This window comes from Saccostrea cucullata, unplaced genomic scaffold (genome assembly GCF_032062105.1).
Source record: "Saccostrea cucullata isolate Sc308-1 unplaced genomic scaffold, CSIRO_AGI_Scuc_v1 ctg794, whole genome shotgun sequence".
NCBI lineage: Eukaryota > Metazoa > Mollusca > Bivalvia > Ostreida > Ostreidae > Saccostrea > Saccostrea cuccullata.
The window spans coordinates 214,208-235,763 of record NW_026929297.1 but is presented as its reverse complement, the minus strand read 5'-3'; the positions used below and the strand labels follow the sequence as shown (position 1 = coordinate 235,763).

General features: G+C 32.5%; 2 protein-coding genes across 2 annotated transcripts in view; both read right to left on the bottom strand.

Annotated features, from left to right (window-relative positions):
* The window catches only part of LOC134280370 (uncharacterized), a 32,886-nt gene extending 25,566 nt beyond the window's left edge, over positions 1–7,320 (bottom strand). Inside the window, exon 1 of the mRNA XM_062762778.1 lies at positions 7,104–7,320. The gene's annotated coding sequence lies outside the window, so the exon portion shown is untranslated. The remainder of the gene's footprint in view (positions 1–7,103) is intronic.
* Positions 1–21,556, bottom strand: part of LOC134280369 (3-oxo-5-alpha-steroid 4-dehydrogenase 2-like) — a 46,536-nt gene that overhangs the window by 965 nt on the left and 24,015 nt on the right. The window contains exons 2-5 of the mRNA XM_062762777.1: positions 17,531–17,688; positions 17,263–17,373; positions 14,940–15,090; positions 14,644–14,765 (exon numbers count right to left, since the gene is read on the bottom strand). Of these exons, the coding sequence (XP_062618761.1) occupies positions 14,644–14,765; positions 14,940–15,090; positions 17,263–17,373; positions 17,531–17,688 (542 nt within the window). The remainder of the gene's footprint in view (positions 1–14,643; positions 14,766–14,939; positions 15,091–17,262; positions 17,374–17,530; positions 17,689–21,556) is intronic.

The window sequence follows — 21,556 nt, the reverse complement described above, 5'->3', positions numbered from 1 at the left end:
ATGATTTATAACCATGCATATAATTTCATCAATTTGTATCCACCTAAGTATGTAAATTAAGTATAGAGCAGAACATTTAGAGAAAAACAAAAAGTCCATAAAAATAAACAAAATTGTGATAAATATGGTTTGTAGTTTGATATGATTTTTATCCAACGAGCCTTGGCGAGAAAACACACAACGAGTTGGATAAAAATCATATCAAACCACAAACCATGGGAGATTCTTTTTATCACATATTTTTGTTCACTATAAATGTGTATTTTGTCGTTATTTCTAATTCAAAGTTCCTTTTCGGTTACCTCGGACCAAATAACGTAATAAATAAAATTACGCTGTATGAAATAGTTCATACAAAAATAAAAGAAAGAAAATATTTCAGTGCTAATTTTTTTAATTACTGAATGAAAACTTGTTAAAATACATCAAATAAAGTAAAATTTGACAAATTAAGTCATTTTCTCCATCATACACATGTATTTGTTTATTTACATTATGTCACGCGGCGTAGGAATACATAGTGTTGATACGAAAACAATATCACATGAGCTATATCAACAGGATAAAGGGGAAAGTATGTGATAAATATATATCTGCATTTTGTACGCTTAAATTTGTAGTGTCTTTTTAAAGAATTATTGGTAGATGAAAATGACACTGAAATACATTTTTATTTTCTGAACATAATGGACTGTCTTGGTGTAAATGAAAAATAAATTGCAACTTGTCTATAGAATAATCTGAATTCTACCACGGTTATTGAAAACTTCAAAGGAAGCCGCCAGACATTTTTCTCCAATAAATCACGAACGTCATCAAAAAATTATAGATCAGAAACACGTATCAAATTTGAACAATTTAAATGCATGTTTGGCTGTAGAATGAAATACTTGTTTAGACCGCATCGATGTGTCGTCTTTTGCAGTATAAACACTGTAAATTGCATCAAGTTGCTGATGAATGTCTGTTTTTATAGCTAAGCGGGGCTTTTCCACAGACCTCCCTACACATTGAACAACGTGATTTAAGCAGTAAAACAAGAACATGATTCTGTTTTTGTATATTCAGTTTAGCTGATCAATACATATTACGAACAAATTTGTAATTAAACAAGACTATTTTTAATGCAACGAAAGCTCAAATCATCTACATTCCATATATAGGTAAGTCAACAAAATTTCTCTCTGGTGTTAAATAGAAGAGCATAAACGAGACATCGTGACCTAATTCGTTTCTCTATAGAGGAAACAATCCGCCGCATTTATCGCCCTTGGTAGAATAGAAATAAAGTCCTTGTTGTCGTGAATGATGCAGAATAACCTCCTCGGTCTCGAAATGTTGTTTGAAATATAAAAGCCTCGGCTAACGCCTCGGCTTTTATATTTCACGAAAACGCGGACTTTATTTTTTAAATAACTACACACAATAAATCCATAAATGACATGTCATTTGATTACTGGCAGAGATAATTTTCAAAAGAGTTTTGATCTTTATTCGGAGTAAAAAGGACAATGTATTAAAGGAAATGAATTTCGGCTTCTACATTATCAAGCACAGCATGATTTTCTCTAACGTTCTTTTAAAATTGCAATACTTAAAATCTCACTGCTCATGTAGTATTTTCTGTCAAGCAGCGAATTAACTAAATCTTAAAATAATTATATGTGTTCGAACCTACAGTGTATTTAAAAAAAAAATGACATTTTCACTTTATCTTAATCATCTTGAAAAATGATAGTGGACTAATTTAATTAGTAACGGAGAAATAAAATAAAAAGTTTAGGGTTTTTTTTTTTTTTTGGTGTGACTGTGGGCTCCTACCCTGACCTAAAACTGGTCGGGCTCCCGTTTTCAAAATTTCTGGATCCGCCACTGCTATATGTACAGCATGTAATCGGCAAAATAATACCCCATTTCTTTTAAATGCTCCGAACAAAAAACACTATAGTGAAAGAAGTCAACGTAAACTTTAAAACGCCAATAAATTGTACGCAATGATCTTCAATGTTTTGAAAATGGAAGTAGATGTAGATATAAAAAGAATTTTCCAACGACTGACAAAATGAATGTCAAGTGAGAAAAGTGATTATAATATCAAACGGGTCACATGGGCTGATACTCGGTGACTTTCTAATTTAGTAGCTAACTCGAGCAAAGTTTGGGTACATTTTTTTTAAAAATTAGATATGAGCCGCAACTTGACCAACATTGTCCTTTGGATATGTATAGGTTTAAAATAAAATACACATTCTGTGCAAATAAGAAAAATGGTCAAATTGCGGCTCGATGTAAACAAAGTCGTTAAAAACCGTTATGCATATGAATAACAATAGAAATGAGACAAAACTTTAAGACCCCCGTCTCAAAATATAGTGTCGCTCGGCATTATTTAATACTTTCATGTAATATAATACATCAAAGCCTGCTCTTAAGACATCGTTTAATACCTATTAAACATAAATTTAATGAATTTTGAAAATTTATTTTGCGCAAAACATCGGGTTCCAACTCTCATAGCTTAAGTGCAGTCATTCTTTTATCTTGAGATGCAGGATATGTCTGCTCCCCTGCCTTCATTCTCTAACGTAAAAGGGAGTCCTAAGGATTTGACTAAAATACCAAAAGTTGAAAGAACGGGGAAATACTAATGACCCGATAACCCCGAATATGGGCCTCTCTAATAATGCGATTTAATTTTCAGCAATTAAATCGAATTATTATCAGAAAAAATCCTTGTTTAGTATAATAATTATAGTTCTATTATTCCAACAACTGTTAATGAAGTGTATATACATTTGACTGTATATTACATGTATTTGTTCAAGTCATGTAATATTACATGTATTTGTACAGGTCATGTATTAATTAATAATTGATAAGTTAATATATATTTTAAATAATATATTTGGAATATTCATTGCAGAATTTAGGACGAAATTAAAAAAAAATAGCTATAAATGTCAGACATGTAGTATCAGGGGGAAGGGTGACCCCTTATTTTCAGAGTTAAATCACGATTTTTTCACACACAAACCAAAAAGATAAAAAAAAACTTTTTTTCTTTTTCTAACAACTTTACGCTGTTATGAGTATAAATAAGCACACATTACTGTCAATGTTAAATTCTTCAAATCAAAATGAGTAATAGTTTGACTCATAATCCTATATAATCGATTTTTTTAAGTTTGGAAGGGTTAATTTCCTCTTTTTCTTTTGCTTTATAAAACTTTTGCAGGTATCAATTCTTGTGGGTTTTTTTTTTACTAAGCTCCCCCTTTAAAAAAAGGAAGGGAAACTCAGTGTATTTCTGTGTGTATTTGCCTTAAATTATTATACGATCGCTTACACTTTTTAAATTATCATATAATAGAAAATCAATAAAGTGGTTAAATACTTTGACGTTTTATTCAACCATGACAATGATAGATTAAAAATTATAATGTGATGAAGAGATTTTTAAAACTCCGACCAAAATACCTTAAGAACAAAAACAAGACCCCTCACTTACCCAAAGTTAAAAAGAATACGAATAATGCAAAATAAAATTCAAGCTAAATGAGGATATTTTTTATACATCGTATATTATTTATCATTTCATATTTCCCGCTATAGCTCATCATGTATTCATTTATATAGTATTTAATTTAAATGGTTTCGTCCATTTTTATGAAATAGAGAAACTGCGCACTCGTTCGAAAGAAAATGTTCCGGACTTTGTATAAGCGGTAGGTATTGAAAATTAGCTTGTATTTCTTCATAGTCAAAGTCATTCATAATGGTTGTACAAAATTTAAATTAGAAATTTTATGCTAGAGACAATGAAAATAAAAACAATACAACATGCTCAAGTATATTCTGCAAAATAAGGACGAAAAAAGAGACCGAACTACTATACTTAAGTGGAAAACTCCTTTATTTATTTTGTATTGTGTTAAAAAATTCCCCATCCACCAACACCCTGTTTGTAATGGATGAATATATAAAATAAATTTTCTGTTTGGTGTCAATTTTCTGCTGCCTGAATTTTTCTATTTTCAGCCTTGGTCATTTCGTAGTTCAACACCTAACTTCATCATGGCGCACTGTATGGCTGTAACCTCCGATGGCTGTTGATGTAACCAACTGTTACCGTACCGGCACCAATGAAGTTACAACTCTCTAGATGCGTTCCAAAATCTGTCGTTGGACTTGAATAGTGATTTATATGTGTACCTTGTACATCTCATAGTTCAACACCTAACTTCGTCATGGCGCACTGCATGGCTGTAACCTCCAATGGCTGTTGATGTAACCAACTGTTACCGTACCCACAAAAAAGTAGTTACAATTCTCTAGATGCGGTCCACAATCTGTCGGTGGACTTGAATAGTGATTTATATGTGTAATGAGTATCTTGCCCCAGTGATCACTATTGTCTTACATGTGACTGCTTTTCGTACGATTCCCGATTCGTATGTATAACAAATGAAATAAGACAATGCAATCTTTAGCTGAACTTAAATAGGGTTATATTTAGTGAGCATCTGTTCCCAGGGCTCGCTACAACTGTACATAATTATTTTCAATGTGAAATTTCAATTTTGTATTCGTGTCAGACTGGATGAAACATTTGCAATGTATTATTTTCCAGTAGGTTGCTTAACAGCTTCATCTGTATATTTGCCTATTTAATATTCATTTCTACATTTGCCTACTTCATGATGATTTTCATTTACATGTATTTGCCATTTGGGTTGTCAAAATCACCCAATGTATTTGCACATTTCATGATGATTTTCATTTACATGTATTTGCCATTTGGGTTGCCAAAATCACCCAATGTATTTGGGTCGGTAACCTTAGTTACGATTGTAACCAGTAACTAAAGGTAATTTCCTGAAAATTGTAGTGCTGCCACGGCCATTATTCGCCATTAAACTTTAAGAAATTTATATATGTGTGGTTTTCTCTAATAAATACCATAAGCTGAATTGGTAAAATGAAATGAATTCAAATTCAATAACCATCTTCTTCGTTGCATTAATACATTCAAAGTTCTTCATAGTTTATATGCACCCTAAAACGTGGCAAGAGTGTAAGATTGCTTTGAATATTAAACTGGTTATTACAGTGCATTTGTTTACTGTTTAGACAGAGTAAATGTGAATAAAACATTACGTCTTTGGTATTTTTTGCTTGTTTGTTTCTTTTTCTCAAGAAATTGATTAGATTTGTATAATTTATATACATCTACTCGTATATGTTTATTCGTGTGCTCTTCGCAATGCCCAGGAAAATAGCGATTACATGAATGAGAATTAAAAACATGTTACGGAAAATCATCTAAGTTGACATTCATCGAAATCTAAAGACAACCTGTTTTGAATTTTAAAAAAGAAGAAGTGAAAGCTGGAAACTGCACCTTTGAAATAGAAGCTACATCTGTCGCTTCCTACAGAAAACACGGTTTTCGCTATGGAATCATGTGACATATTATCTATTCTAAGCAGGTCAACAAAAGGGTAACCCTATGTTAATGTACTCACCAAACAGATTCAAAATCAAGAAATTTTTTTAAGTAGAAAACATAATGCGCAAGGTTGTTCAAGAAAGAAATTTTCACACAATCTGTATAAGCATAATATACACATTATATATATTTTGATTTCGACTTTGAACAAAAACTGCACTCGATGTTTACAAAAGCTGTGAAGGGGTACCTGTCATCTGTTTCTTTTGATATTTATGAAAATCAACAGACGCCACCTTCAAAACGCAGCTTCGCATGTTATCTATTGCAATTATTTGATTACAGCCTCGATAGAGACTTCTGGTTGAAAGTGGAGGGGCCAGCCAGAGAAAATATTTTGTTTACTTATCTAGGAAAATTTGCCCGAAAAGTCTAAAATCCTATTTCGTTGTGGTGGGAGGGAGGTAAACTTTTTCTTAGTGTCGCCTACTTTCAGTACCTTTCATCACTAAAAGTGTGTGTGTGTGGGGGGGGGGGGGGGGGGGTAACAAGGCTTTATATTAAAAATTTATATAGCAAAAAAAAGGTTTGGAAAAAAGTGGGGGGGGGGCAGGCCCACCTGCCCCTCCCCCCCCCTTGCTACGCCCCTGAAATATAAAATCAATGCTTAAAATGATTAACTAAATGATTTAATGATGTATTATACAATGTCTTTTAAAAGCAAAAAAATTGTTTACAGACAGACAGACGGACGGACGACGGACGCATTACTATTGCATAAGCTCTTCTGGTCTCTGACCATGATGCTACGCGCCTGTATCTGGATGCCTTAGGTCTTATAACACAGCTGGCCGTGTTGACAAATTGAATAACGCGCGTGAATGGGTGTGAAAATTTGTCGGCACGGCCAGGTGTTTTATACATTAAGGACCGAAGACATACAAATAATGAATTCAATGCTTATATCAAAATTCTTTAATCATCCCTCTCCATAATAATTTATATGCTTTATAAAATTGAAATTTAGCGCCCATCAAAACTTACGTGCTATATAGACCTAAGCGCTATTTGTGCTTTGAAAGTTAAATAATGCAAATGAAGATGGCGGGGGAAATATGTAGAATTGCTCAAGTCTCTATGCTTTCATTGTTTATTTTCTTAATATTTTTACAAATTCTTTGTTCTTATTTGTATTTCTGTCCTCGGTTCTCTGGCATACTGAAATGTAATCAATCTGACTTTATAATATCAAAAAGTATGAAAGAGAGCACTAAAACATATAGATTTGAACAAGTCTAGGGAAAAAGTGATTGATTTATTTCATTTGTCTGTTATAGCGATTTGAACGCCGTGGATTTCTAACGGATTTCTATACAAAATTACACTGAATGTAAATATAAGTTAATGAACTAAGGAATTTAATTTTTCACATTTCATCGAGACGCACCTCTCAAAGCTAAAGTGCACCCATCCTTTTTCAAAATGGCTGACATAAATATGCATGATTCTAACCCCCAGAGCTTTGTGAGATATACATAATTGATTAATTTGACAATTGTTACTGTTTTAGTTTTCCAATTTTTGATATCATTATTATTAAATTTGCCATATAATCAAAATAAATTTACATTACAAAAATATCGACCATAAATACCTTAATATTTATCATTTCCTGATCTCCAAAACACACAGGTCATCGTAACACGACCCATTAGTGTTCACAAAAGACGTTAGGTTTAAAACGAAACTACCAAGCATCATTGTTCTAAATCCGTATCCGCCAATTCGCCTCGCCTTCAACTTCAAAGTATTGTTTGGTAACCCTCAATTCCATATAAAGTGCGCTAAAACAATATTAAGGAAGAAAAATAAACAAACTACAAAGCAGAAGATTGATGGGTTTTTCCGATAAGACTAAATATAGTTAAGAAAAGGGACGTTATTCCTGATATTTTATTTAGAGGCGTGGATCACAAATTTAAATTACATTTAGACATACTAATTACATCAAAACAGCCTCGAACAGCATTTTCTAATAATTTCAGAAAACCACGTCTAGACAAGTTTTTTTATGCGGGGAAATCAACATTCATCAGCAACAATAAATACTATAAAAATATTTCAAAATAATATAAAACTTTCAACAGGGGTTGGTGCGATCAGTAGCTTAATTTTTTTCTAAAGGTGAATATTGTTAGGAGAGAAAAAGAAAAGTGAATTAATTAAGCTTGAATACCTTGCAGGATATGTGTGTGCTTCTGTTCATTCATAACATACCATATTAATTAAATTATTGTAAAAAAATTGAAAAATCAAAATTATTGCAAGCTCAATATATGAATTATTATGTATGGTTTGAACATATTTTATTGTATAAATACTTTACAAATGGTTTAAACACACAAGTTCTAGCACTTACGATGTTCTCACCATAAAATGTTATTAACTGTCAAGTCTATATATAGGAAGAAAAAGGAATGATAGATATTGATATATAAACATGTTTGATTTAAGATAAAATATATACATTCGTTACACAAGATAAATATAGGATCTCCAATGGTTTGTGGTTTGATATGATTTTTATCCAACGAGTTGTGTGTTTTCTATCCCCGAGCCTTGGCGAAGGGATAGAAAACACACAACGAGTTGGATAAAAATCATATCAAATCACAAACCATGGGAGATTCTTTTTATCACATATTTTTGTTCACTATAAATGCTTATTTTGTCGTTATTTCTAATTCAAAGTTCCTTTTCGGTTACCTCGGACCAAATAACGTAATAAATAAAATTACGCTGTATGAAATAGTTCGTACAAATGTAAAAGAAAGAAAATGTTTCAGCGATTATGTTTTATAATTCATTAATGAAATCTTGTTAAAATACATCAAATAAAGTGAAATTTGACAAATTAAGTCATTCTCTCCATCATACACATGTATTTATTTATTTACATTACGTCACGCGGCGTAGGAATACATAGTGTTGATACGAAAACGATATCACATGAGCTATATCAATGGGATAAAGGGGAAAATATGTGATAAATATATAATTATCTTGAGTGTTAGTGTTTGCCTGTAACTATTGATTAAATCTTCCAGAATATCTTATAATTGTTTGAACTGAATGAAAAATATATTGTTGATTTCTACATTTTTTGACTCAAGTCCCCACTAAAGTGAATTTTTCTTCGTATGAGAGCAAAAAGTAGTTATTAATCCTGATTCTTTTCATGCACACTGTGCAAACCTTTACATTAAATTGAAAATATTGCAAACACTACTTTTTTGTATGAGAAATTTATTTTAAAGAAGGATGATTGATTTATTGTATATTATTTAACGTCCCTCTCGAGAATTTTTCACTCATATGGAGAAGCCACCATTTGCCTGTGGAGGGCTACAAATTTTGTCCTATGCTCGGCACTCAGGGCCTTTGAGCAGTGAGGGATCTTTTTTGTGCCAGCACCTAGTGTGACACGGGCCTCGGTTTATACGGTCTCATCCGAAGGACCGGATTCCACGTCCCGCAGTGGGATTCGAACCTGCGACGTAAGGATTGAAAAAGTTCCAGCTTAAAGGTTTGTTGTTAATTAAGTCAGAGAATATTCAAATTTATTACTCATTAAGATGAATGGGAAGATCTTTGTGTCCACCAAAGAATTTGCTAAATAATCACCCTCAAAGAAACCGATCATACATGGTTTTTTTTTCTATATGTTTGTCAATAGTTAGTTCCTACGTGAGCATGCTCTTGCATATCGAATCAATTGAATTTAGTTAACCACATACATGTATGTAGGTGATAAGTGTATAAAGCTACTTAAGTAAGGGAAATTGACGATTGAAAAATTGGTGTTAACACATCTAAGATCATATCTGTCATAATGTTTTTTGTTAGAATACCTTTTTTATTGTAAAGTATCCAAACATGAAACGACGTGTGGGAATCTGTGATATCTTTTATTGTATACATGGAAATTTCCACCCCCGTTTAATTTTCGCCCCTTTCGCCCTTGTCTGACGGGGTGAATTTAAAACGGGGCGAATTCAAAGTAAATTGTATAATATCTTAAATAAAAATCTTTTTGGGCGAATTTAAAACGGGGCAAACTTGTTTTTAGATGGTGAAAGGGCGAAAATAACACTGGGCGAAAATAACCCCGTATACAGTAGTTCAAGTTCAAAGAGCTGAATCGAGTCGGCAATTGATTGGAATGAAGAACTAACATAAGCTTTGTAGAGCTTTTGACCAACATAAACAAGTATATACTGACAAAACGTCAGAGATACTCAAGCTGTAGAAAGTCAACTAGGAAGCGTCATTTATGTCTTATATGGTATAAGATGAGGCTATTGAGTTCAATCTTCTGTTGAATAAAATACATGTACATGAAACAAATTCATATTTTGAATTTAATTAGAATAAACATAATTAATCGTAATACTTTTGAAGATGATTTTAGGTTACTCACTTTCAGGAATATTTTATAGAGCATAGTGGCCATTTCTTAATTTAATAAAATATTTTTTTATGTTGATATACTTCAAACTTCATGTATATATTATCTGATTATTACGTTTTTTTGTATTTTTGCTTAATGATGTACATCACAGCATTTAATATACATCAATCCAAATAGGTTGTTACAAAACTATAGGTAGAAACGTTTTTCAGTGGAAGGGGGGAGAGGGCTGAGTGCTAAAAAAATCCACATGACTACGGGTTCTTCTAGCTGTGTGGCATGTCTAATATATATCCCGTATGAATCCAAAGAAGTTATATAGGTTCCGTTACCAAAGCTGAAGATAACTAGTACCATTTTTTAAAATAAAAAAAAGTATGAGGAAGAATTTAACATTTATTTTGTGCTATTATCTTACTATCATTCAAAATGCACATGCACATCATTTTCAGATCCGTGAAAAGCAATATCAGTATGGGGGGTGCAACCATACATTTTCCGGCCATGCATAGTAGACTTTGTTTACGATGGGGTAACCTGCGTCACCTTTCAGAATAAACAGTGGACTCTTCCGATGATGCTTTGTCGGCGACTGTAAAAGTTACCTGAGATTCCTACGCAAAGGAAAGAAACTGTTGCGGCTGCGGAGCTTCACTCATTGTTCAATCGCCATTGAATAGAATCCGACATTTAACGCTTAATATCTTTGAAAAATACAGACTTTTTCAAGATAAGCTTCATTTTTGTTTCTAGAAATATTTTAATCTACAAAAATAATATCTTTTTGTGTATTTAAACTGAGTAAATCGATGACCTAGCATCGTTTTAGATAACTCAAGCCCCTCTAGGGCTTGAGTAAAAAATATTGTCAATATCGCTAGTACTTCCAAACTTCCTAAGTCTAGTGTGGTTTTCTTCTTCTTCTCATGTACAATTTTTAAACTAGATTCTGCTTTGTGTGAATACATTAATTATACAAAAAACAACATTTTTTTTTCAAGGAAATGCTACACATGTTAAAAAGATATAAAGTTAATAATCATTAACACAATATATTTCTGTCTGAGGAATTTTATTTATTCTGTAGGAACCACATATTTCCTACCTTGTTAGAAAAGACAGAGATTTACGATTTGAGTTTTCAATAGAAACTCCCTGTTATGCTAGGTGACTTTGTGTGACAACATTCTATGTGTGCATCATGATACTAAGTAGAGTTTGGTCGTCGATGTGTTTCCTTTCGTATTTTAGTACATTGTTAGCCGTGGACACTGAAGAATTTTTTTAATGTTTGAATTCAGAATGACTCTTTATTCGATGATGAATTCTAAGTTTATACACATGAAACTCCTTTATTTGTGAAAGATTCAAAATTATAAACATGTACTCAGCTTTACATACATTTACTGAAAGCTTAGTTTACAACCATTTCAATCAATTAAGTAAAGAAATTTATATAATTGTACGGGAAAATGTTATAAGTGTATACAATTACTTGATTTTATTGATAGATAATACCTTAATGTCTAGTTAAATGTCAGAACAAGACTTTTCTTTTTTTATCAGGTACGAGAGCTGTTCAATAAATAATTTTCTCGGTTCTGGGAAAGCAACAGAAAAAAAACGCTTTTCAAAGGTTAAGCTTAAATGATTTTCTTTTTATTGAAATACATTTCCTTAAAAATTTTATCCCATTTCTGATTGTTTTTAAAACACATTCTTGAGTATTGTCCTTCATATACTGGAATACAGAGACCCCATGATTTCCTCGACTTGTTTCTTCTTTCTCAATGGCGTTCTTTTTTTTTTTTTGCAAACTTGGAAAATGAAACAAGTGAAAGGATAAAAGATCTGGCGAATATTTGTGGTTTGACAAAAACATTAATTTTCTGTTCATCCCCAAAACTACTTTACTCTTCATGGTCTCTGGGTTTGGACGCTGTCATGACGAAATTTAAAGTAGTGGATTCCTGATTCTGGTTCCATCCTCTGATAAACCTTTCAATTTTTTTTCCTGAAAATTGCTCTCTAGACTTCTCCAGATACTGAACTGCCTACCCGAATAATAATTTGAACAACAAGACTAGTAATGTTAAATAAAAAATACATAAAAACCTATTTTTGTGCTGATGAAATTCGTTGCTTTTTTTAATCTTGGCTGTTTTTGTCAAGTGCACCTTACTGTTAAATTGTTTGTAGGGTTTAAAGTAATGAAATCAAGTTTCACTATCTGTTTGAAGTTCAGTCAAACATGGACAACTTCATTTTTTTTATTTTTGAAATAATTGTAGAAATATTCTTAAAGCTGTTGAATTCACTCATTTTTGAAAAATAAAATAGGGTGGCCATTGATTACTTACCTTTTTAACTGTTTAATATTTCTTTAAAACATTGTAAACTACCCCCAAAATGATGCCTTTCAATTTTGCTATGTGTCTTAAGTTCAATCAAACATCATCAGTGATTATTTATTGAATTTTTGAAAACATTACATTGGTGTTGGAAGTATTTGTCGCCAAAGACGGTACCCATCTTTGATGCCAATCATATCATTTTTGTTCATTGAAATCTATACAACAGACATTAGGTGCTGTAAATTTCACATATTTCCGGGAATATTTCTTTGGGGTTCTGAACGAGTTTTACAGCAGCTTTCAGGAAGCATTCAATTTCGCTCTTGTTTACTTATACTTTACCATTCATTTTTAATGTAGTGTCTCGAATAGCCCTTGTTTTCCAGCTTCTCACAATCATAATGTATGACAAAAAGTCCTCATATAAACTGTAATCAATTCATTAAATATTTATTCATGAAAGAAAATCAAGCTTGATGTCATTTGATTTCTATATTGTTTGTCCTAGACCTCATAGACCTCAGGACATTATTGATTGATTGATCGATTGATTGTATATTGTTTAACGTCCCTCTTGAGAATTTTTCACTCATATGGAGACGTCACCGATGCAGGTGAAGTGCTTCAAATTTAGACCTATACTCGGCACTCAGGGTCATTGTGCAGTGAGGGTTCTTTATCGTGCCAACGCCTACAGTGACATGGGACCTACGTTTTTAAGGTCATATCCGAAAGACCCGTGACTTTCACTTCTAGTGCCGAGCGCTTGGCGAAGGATCAATCACTACCTATGTTTACGTCTTACGTATGACGCGGCGCCGCGATCGAGAATCGAACCCGGGCCTTGCGATCACGATGTGAACGCTCTACCACTAGGCTATCGTGACCGGTCATTATTCATTGAACACCCCATACAAGTACACACAAGTTGTTTACTAAATTTTTCTTCGTATGAAAAAAGTCATAAAATCCCTATTCATTTCAAGCAAACTGTGCAAACGTTTATAAGATAAAGTTGAAAAAATTGTAAACACTAGATTTTTGTTTGAGAAATTTATTTTGAAGAAGGATGAATGGAATAGAAAAGCCAATAAGTATTTAAAATAAAGAGAAGCTTTTGATAAAAAACTTAAGTTTGCTTGTGAAGAACGACTCATAAATTAAACTGGGTTTTTTTCCTTTGGGCCGACATTAAAATTTTAATTTCCATATAATCGATCTGTGTTTTCCCTGTATATTGATACTGAGTAGAACTTGGTCGCATTTCCTTCCGTATTTAAGCACATTTACGTTGAATACTAAAGAGTATTTTTTCAAAGATTTTATAACCTTTTGTTCAAATAAAAAATTTTATATGCATCGCTCAATTTGTGAAAAATTCAAAATTCTGAAGAATTATTTTACAAATAATGTATCATTTTTACTGAAAATTGAAAAACATTTTATCTCAGAGCGGAGGATTGTACACGCCTTATATGCCCTCTTTCTTTCCCAGAAATATGTTTCCCATTATATTTTCGAATGAAATGCTAAATCACATGAAATTACAGAAAATATTACTTTCCATCCGTGCCTAAGCACCTTCAAGAAAATATGAAATTTTACTTCTATTTTATAATTTGTCTAGATTTACAATGTAAATTTTGCATAGAATATATAGGAAAAATCTTTTTAAAAAATAATCTTTTCGAAAATAGCAAAGTCATGATTGATCATATTTAAATGGAAGTAGTTTAGAAATTATGAAGGGCGTAGGGGGTAGGGCTGTGAAAATCCTTTTCTATAGAATGGAAACGACATAGTTTAGTTATATTGATATGGAAGCATCACTAGATTGTGTGGATTCATATCTGTTCACATAAGGTTTCCAGGGAGAGGGAGAGGCCGCAATGGTGATGATTTATTATTTTTTTTACAAATGTATGTATAGGGAAAATTCTGTTTAAGAATAACGAAGCAAATGTTATTGATATGGTAATATTCTCAAATAATTTAAATTTCAAGCCCTACTTTAAATACGTAACTTATGTAAGCCGTTTTTTTAGCCAATATGCTCAGGTGAGGAATGTAGCCCATGGGCGTCTTGTTGCCAAATAATTTACTTAGGTGAAGGGTGTGGTCTATAGTTTTCTCGTTTAATGAAATCATAGCAAATGAAAGTTAACACCAGATTGGTCACTTGTAAATGCACTGCCAACTTGGCGTAAAACACCATGCATACAATTAATCAACAGTGAAAAGTGTTCAGGAAAATAGTTTCCATTATAAAAAAATAAGACTTTTTAATGAGACAATTCAAGTTAGCCAGTATAGTTTTTTCTCCTTATTTTTTCGTAACTTTAGAAATTCATGAAATTCAAAATATGTACAAATGTAAGTATATTTATTGTATGATCCCTTTGATTTTGAAGTTGAAAGCCTGTCTTCAAGAAGAAACGGAATCAGAGCCTCTCTGTCTTCTGGATAATCCTCAAATTTCTCCCGATAAAATCTAAAAAATAATTTAAATTGAATAAAAAAAAGCAATCACTGATGTGAGTAAGGTGAAATTGATACATTGCTTTTATTGCTGATGTAAAATGTTATAAGTGAGCGCAATGGCATAAAAAAATTCAAACTTCTATATTCTTTTTGAAATAAAGTGAATCTAAACACAGTGTATTACCTGTGGTGATGGTAAGCCCAAGGGCCGATATTACACAAAGTAAATACAGCAAAGGCCAAAAAGGGGAGGTTACAACACGCCACAGAAAACCAGATCCACTTCACGATTTCTCCCAGAAAGTTGCAACCAGAGACATACTCGAATAGGAATCCTATGGATAAAAATAAAAGTTAGCAACATAGATGCGTGATCGAATAAAAATCATAGCGATGAAAATAAACGTTTACACCAGAGACGTACTTGAATAGAAATCCTAGTGACAACAAGCAAATTCAAAAAATTGTGGTTCCTGCTTTCTGTGTCTTTGTGGGTGAGATGTCAAATATGAACACCTTATCATATGTCATTAAGAAATCATCACCAACGTTCAATTTAAAAAAAATCGATCGTGAAGACTAAGGTCAAGGGTTCAGAAATCATAGCAAGCTCAGAAAAATCTTGTCATAGGCAATGCACATGTCTAATATGAAAGCCCTATCTCTTCTCAATCAAAAATTTAAAGGAACAAGATGCGTTTGTGAAAAACTGATGACCCCGTATTGCAACAAAGCCAAGGTTAAAATTTTCCTTAAATGTAAATTAAATATTTTGGTACGCAAATTTTAAAAAGGCCAAAGTGAAGGTTAAAAGCTCAAAATTCTTGGTTTCCAATAAAAGGTCTCCTTACAAGGATTACTTATGTGAAGTATGAAAGCCCTAACCCTTACCATTCAAAAGGTATGACAAAGGTTAACGTTTTCAAAAAGTAGGTCAAACTACAAGGTCAAATGTCAAATTAAAGTTAATATCCAATGAAAGTATTGTCACAAGGAATAAATATGTGAGGAATGAAAGCTCTAACCCATCACAAGTTATGATCAAGTGGTTTTTAGAGTAGGTCACACTCAAAGGCCAAGGTCTGAAGGTCAAATATTTTGTTATTAAATGAAAGTTCTTCTCACAAGGAAGGATATGGAAATAACGAACAGTATTCAATCTCAACGTCCATTAAACAATATAAAAAATAAGAGCAGAGCAAACACGGACCTCCGAAACATCAGAGGTGGGATTAGGTGCCATGGAGGAGTGAGCATCCCCTGCCGACCGGTCACACCCGCCGTGTGCTCGTTGTCATAATCAGGAAATAACGGAAAAAATCCGTCGTCAATTCAGTGTATAAATAATGGACTAACAATTTGTATGAAAAACGTCAGTCAGCATATCATTCAATGATAAATTGTATTTGCTGACAAGGTCATTGTATCGACCATAGAATTTACGAAATGATGACTTTAAACGAGACTGTTGATATTCTTGTTTCATCAACTTGCTTGTCAATAATTTACCTCGTTTAAGAAATTGTTCATACGTAGAGCATGCTCTTGCGTATCGAATCAACTGAGATATATATACTCCGTATGCAGGTGATGAAGGTATATTGCTGCATAAGTAAGGGAAGTTGACGATAGAAAAGTTAAAGTCATCACGTTTATCATATAGCTTGGTTGTTAGATTACCATTAGTGTCTTTTTCAAGTAAAATATCCAAGTATGAAGCAGAAGTGTCGGACTCTGTGGTATCTTTAATCTCAAGTTCACCAGGATATATCGTGTCGACGTAGGAATGGAAATTATCATTATTAATTGACAAGGATTACATATTCACGTGAAGTATGAAAGCCTCAGCCCTTACGGTTCTTTAAGTTATGACCAAAGTTGATGTTTTTTTTATAAGCAATCGCCAAGGTCAAGGTCAAAAGGTCAACGCTTTTGATATTCAATGAAAGGTTTTGCCACAAAGAAAATATAAAAATATTCTATTATAAAAGTCCTAGTAGTAATGTCCTAAAGTTTTAGCCCAAGGAAAAATTAAGAATTTTTATGTAAAAGTGGGTCAAACTACAAGGTCAAGGTAAAAAAGTCAAATTTGGTGGTACCCAAAGAAATGTTTTGTCACAGGAAATACACATGTGAAATATGAAAGTCATAGCTTCACTTAATCAATAGTTATGAACGAGGTTAAAGTTTTTGTGACGGACAGACAGACAGCTAAACAGACTGACGGACAGACGAATGAGATTTAATGTCACCTCGATTTTGTGAATCCTATGGATAAAAATAAATGTTAGCACCAGAGGCGTACTCGAATAGGAATCCTAAGGATAAAAATAAAAGTAAGCTTCAGGGACGTACTCGAATAAGAATCGTAAGGATAAAAATATAGTTAAGTTGGAAAACAGTTCCTTTAAAAAGAAAGATACACAGTTTTCTTTGCATCTTCTCCAGACTACATATACATGTACTACAGAACAGTCATAAAGATAGATATAATTATGTCTAACTACCTCTTAGAGTTTGATATGTGCCTTCTTTCTCTCTCCTTAGTGACTTCAGCAGACTGTCAGATCGGTTGTTAATGTACATCCCAGTAAAAAAATATAATAAACCAAAATAAAGATCAAATAAAATAATTTTTTTAAAGTGTTTCTGTGTAGGTTTTTGCGTTTGAAAACTTTAAAAATTGCGAACTACTTCGTTCTCTTTTATGAGTCATTTAAAAAAGTCAACAACATAAAAACAATCGTATGTATTTTTTTTACATACCGAAACGGAACATTGCTTTCTGGAACAAGTGGTGGATCTGAGTATTCGATAGGGGTATTCCGTATGTCTGTAGAGCGCTGTTCACTGAACAGAAGAAATCGGCGACAACAAACGGAAACAAAGGAATATGTTTACCTACCTTTATCCTCAGCAGGAAAATGAAAGTCCTGAAATCAGGTTAAATAATTAAAAAAAAAACATCAAAGATAATGCATGGATCTAGAGGTAGACCTCCCCCACCTCCCCTAGGGATTTTCAGGCATAAACAATTATGTACAGTTGATGTATTGTAGGGAAAATGACTTTGGACACCCAAGAAAACATAGCGCATATGAATTATAGACATGTATATAAATACAAACAAAAATGTAAAAAAAAAAAAAAAAAAATCCCCGATATAGCCCCAGGATTTTCGGGTATCAAAAGTTGTTTGTGTTTGATTTATATATTCTTGCGTCAGGATTTAAAAAAAATGTTTTGTGATATCCTTCCCCCTTTGAAAAAAATATGCAATATAAAAAAAAAAACACTAAAAATTCCTTCGTCAACGCACGATCGATATGTGTATTACAATGTCGTCGTCGTATTAAAATAAGAAATTCAGGAAAATTTCTCTTGAATTGAAATTGTAATTTTGAATTTTTGGAAAGACAAACTGTTTAAAATAGTCTATTATTAGAGAAGGAAAAATCCTTATTTCACCGTACCTAAATATATGTTTGCCATTCACTGTAATAAAGACAACCCCCCTCCCCCGGTACCTTTTCTCCCGAAATAAAATTCTAACTAAGTATCTTCATTATATTTTAATTATAATTTAATATGCATTCTCTGTAAGCACCAAAAAATTTACTATAGGGCTTGGAAACGACATATCTCCGATTTTGATGAAATTTGCACCACAGGTGCACCTCGGTACAAAACCAGCAAATATGGTGTTAGAAGTTTCCCATGTGCACCCGGTTGTTATGGAGACGGATCCATTGAATTTGGCTATTTTTGACCAAACATAAACATGAAAATTGAAGAAATATGAATGCATTTTTGTCTTTATGTAGTGAACTCAAATATAAATATTTGTATCATTAGAAAACATCAACTGTTAAAAAATACAGGGCATATAATCATTTTATCCAGAATTGACCCCACTCTTAGAAAATGGTTCTGCAAAATAGCATAGTTTCTCAAAATGTGAAAAATGGAAAATTTGGCATTTTTGGAGAAATTTAAGGTTAAATAAAAAAAATTGTCTACGGATATTTTTCGAATCATATGCGTGTCGTCAAACTTCAGTATTAGTAGTGTCCCCTTATGAAAAAAATTGGAGTGGAATCTCAATGCTATTTTTAGTAGCATGCATCTTAAAATAGACATATTTCAGAAAAAAAAATGACATTTGGGCAGAGTTTAAGATGCCATTGCTAGGTAATTATGAAATATACTGTAAAAGTCAATATGCTAATGTCAGACTCTGTACACCATTAACTACCATGCATATTATTTTCAGGGATTTCCGTTTTCTATTTATAGCTTCAAATGCCTAAATATAAACATGTCTCATAAAATGATGAAAAATGTCAATTTTCCATCATTTTGAAGCTCCACTGAATCATAGATAATAGAAATATGGATCTCTCCAATATTTCATCAATTTTAACAAGGAATAGTATAATATCTCACAAATTATTGAGGACAGGCTCCCATCTCTATAAATATAACAAATGTCTAAAAAAAAAAAAAAAACACATTTGAAATAAACTGTTTAATGTTGATTTTCCACTAGTTCTCAAATTAGAGATAAGAAATTTACTGACTTACTGTCATTAACTGTAACTGATATTATGTGACTGACAAGAACAAAAGAACATTCAATGGAATGCAGCATGATAAGCAGAGGTTTCTATTTCTATTTATAGAAACACATGTTTGAAAAAAGACGTAATGCAAAATATATTGAAAATGTCGCTTTTTGTACTTTTTTCTAAACTTTTGGATGAATAATTGCTGACTATCTGTTTTTAACTGCTATTGACATTTGGTGACCAACAAGTAAAAGAAAGCCTTATATCAAATACAAAATGAGAAGCAGTGGTTTCTATTTATAGTAACACATGTTTAAAAATAGACATACTGCAAAATATCAGTAGAATGTAGTTTTTTGTACTTTTTTCTCACATTTTGGATGAACAGCTGTAGACTATATGTTTTTAACTGCTATTGGCATATGGTGACCAACAAGTAAAAGAATACATATGCGAAATACAGAATGAGAAGCAGAGGTTTCTATATCTATTTATAGTAACACATGTTTGAAAATTTACATACTGCAAATTTTCGAAGAAATATAGACTTGTGCATTTTATTTAACATCAGGAATGGACAATTTTCAGACAAACGACTGATATTTGTTTATGACGGAAGGTGACTAACGAGTATGAAAAAGCTTTAGCAGAAATATATAAGAATAATGTTTAAGGGTATTTTTCCATTTCTACCTATACTAACATATAGTTATAAATAGACATTCCGCAATTAATCAAGAAAATGTAGAATCATTCTATTTTCTCAAATTAGGGATAGGAAATTGCAGTCAAACTTTCATTAAAATGCATAATAAGGTGGGTTTCCATCTCTATTTATAGAAACACATGTTTTTAAAATAAAGGCTCAAGTGAGCTTTTATGGTCATTTGTGCCTTGTCAGTCGTTGTCTTTCTCATGTAAACTTTTTATATTTCCATCTTCTTATCAAGAACCACTGGTTTGATTTCAATTTAACTTGCTGCAAAGTATCCATGAATGAAGGCATAATAGCTTTTCTATGTTCGATTTTTCATTAAGCTAATAATCCATATTCCTTCCCAATATTAGTTTGTTTAAACGCCTATTAAAAGCAAAGCCATTTCTGTAACTAAAGTTACTCTCCATCCTCTCATAAAGACAAGTTAATTTTTAGTAGTATCATGTTGTAAGTTATCATGTTGTAAATTTTGCATTTACCTCCCCCTAGTAAATTCAAAATTTACAACATGATAGTAGTAGTAATATTTTAAAACGTACCAAAGAATCTTTTTCAAACACTGACACCAATGTATGACAGCTTATTGCCATGGAAATCAAGTCTTTAAAAAGGGAATAAAACTCTAGGGTCATATCAAAATACTGGTGATTTTTTAATTTGTTACATTCGTGTCGAAAGCAAATTAAAAGTAAAGAGGGGGGGCAAACATGAAATCCTATTTCATGGGAGGGGGATCGAACTTCTTTCAATACCATTTTTTTCTTTCAAACACTACCACTTACCCTTATTCGACTACACTGCCAAATGCATGCTGAAAGGGGGGGGGGCTAAATCTACTCCCCAATATATGTGAATTACCTATATGATTTCTATCTTTGAACCCCCCCCCGGTTCCAACACCTACATGTATGTTTATACGTTAAATAAATTTATAAAAACCAAAACAACAAATATTTTTAAATGCCTTGGTTAGAGTCTGGAGAAATATATACATTATGGACGGCAATTTGTAACCGGTTAATCGATTAATCGATCGGAACGATGCTAATCAGTTAGAAAATCCGTAATCGGTTAGTCGGGAAAAAAAAATAAAATACATGTTAATTTAGGCACAGTTTCATAAAAATCCCTTCGTTTTATCTTTCTAGAAAGGAAAGCGCTGCATCGGGGGGGGGGGGGGGGGGGGGGGCTAAATTTACTCCCCAATGTTAATTACCTATTTGATTTCTATCTTTGACCCCCCCCCCCCCCGGTCTAGAGAAATATATACATTAGGGATAGCAATTTGTAACCGGTTAACCGATTAGTCGGTCGGAACGATGCTAATCGGTTAGAAAATTCGTAATCAGTTAGTCGGAAAAAAAAATAAAATACATGTGAATTTATGCACAGTTTCATTAAAATCCCTTTGTTTATTTCTCTAGAAAGGAAAGCGCTGCATAGATTTTTAGTTAGTGTTTCATCTTGTAGTTAAGAATTTTTGGAGGTAATTATTACTCTCCAGATTGAGATCGC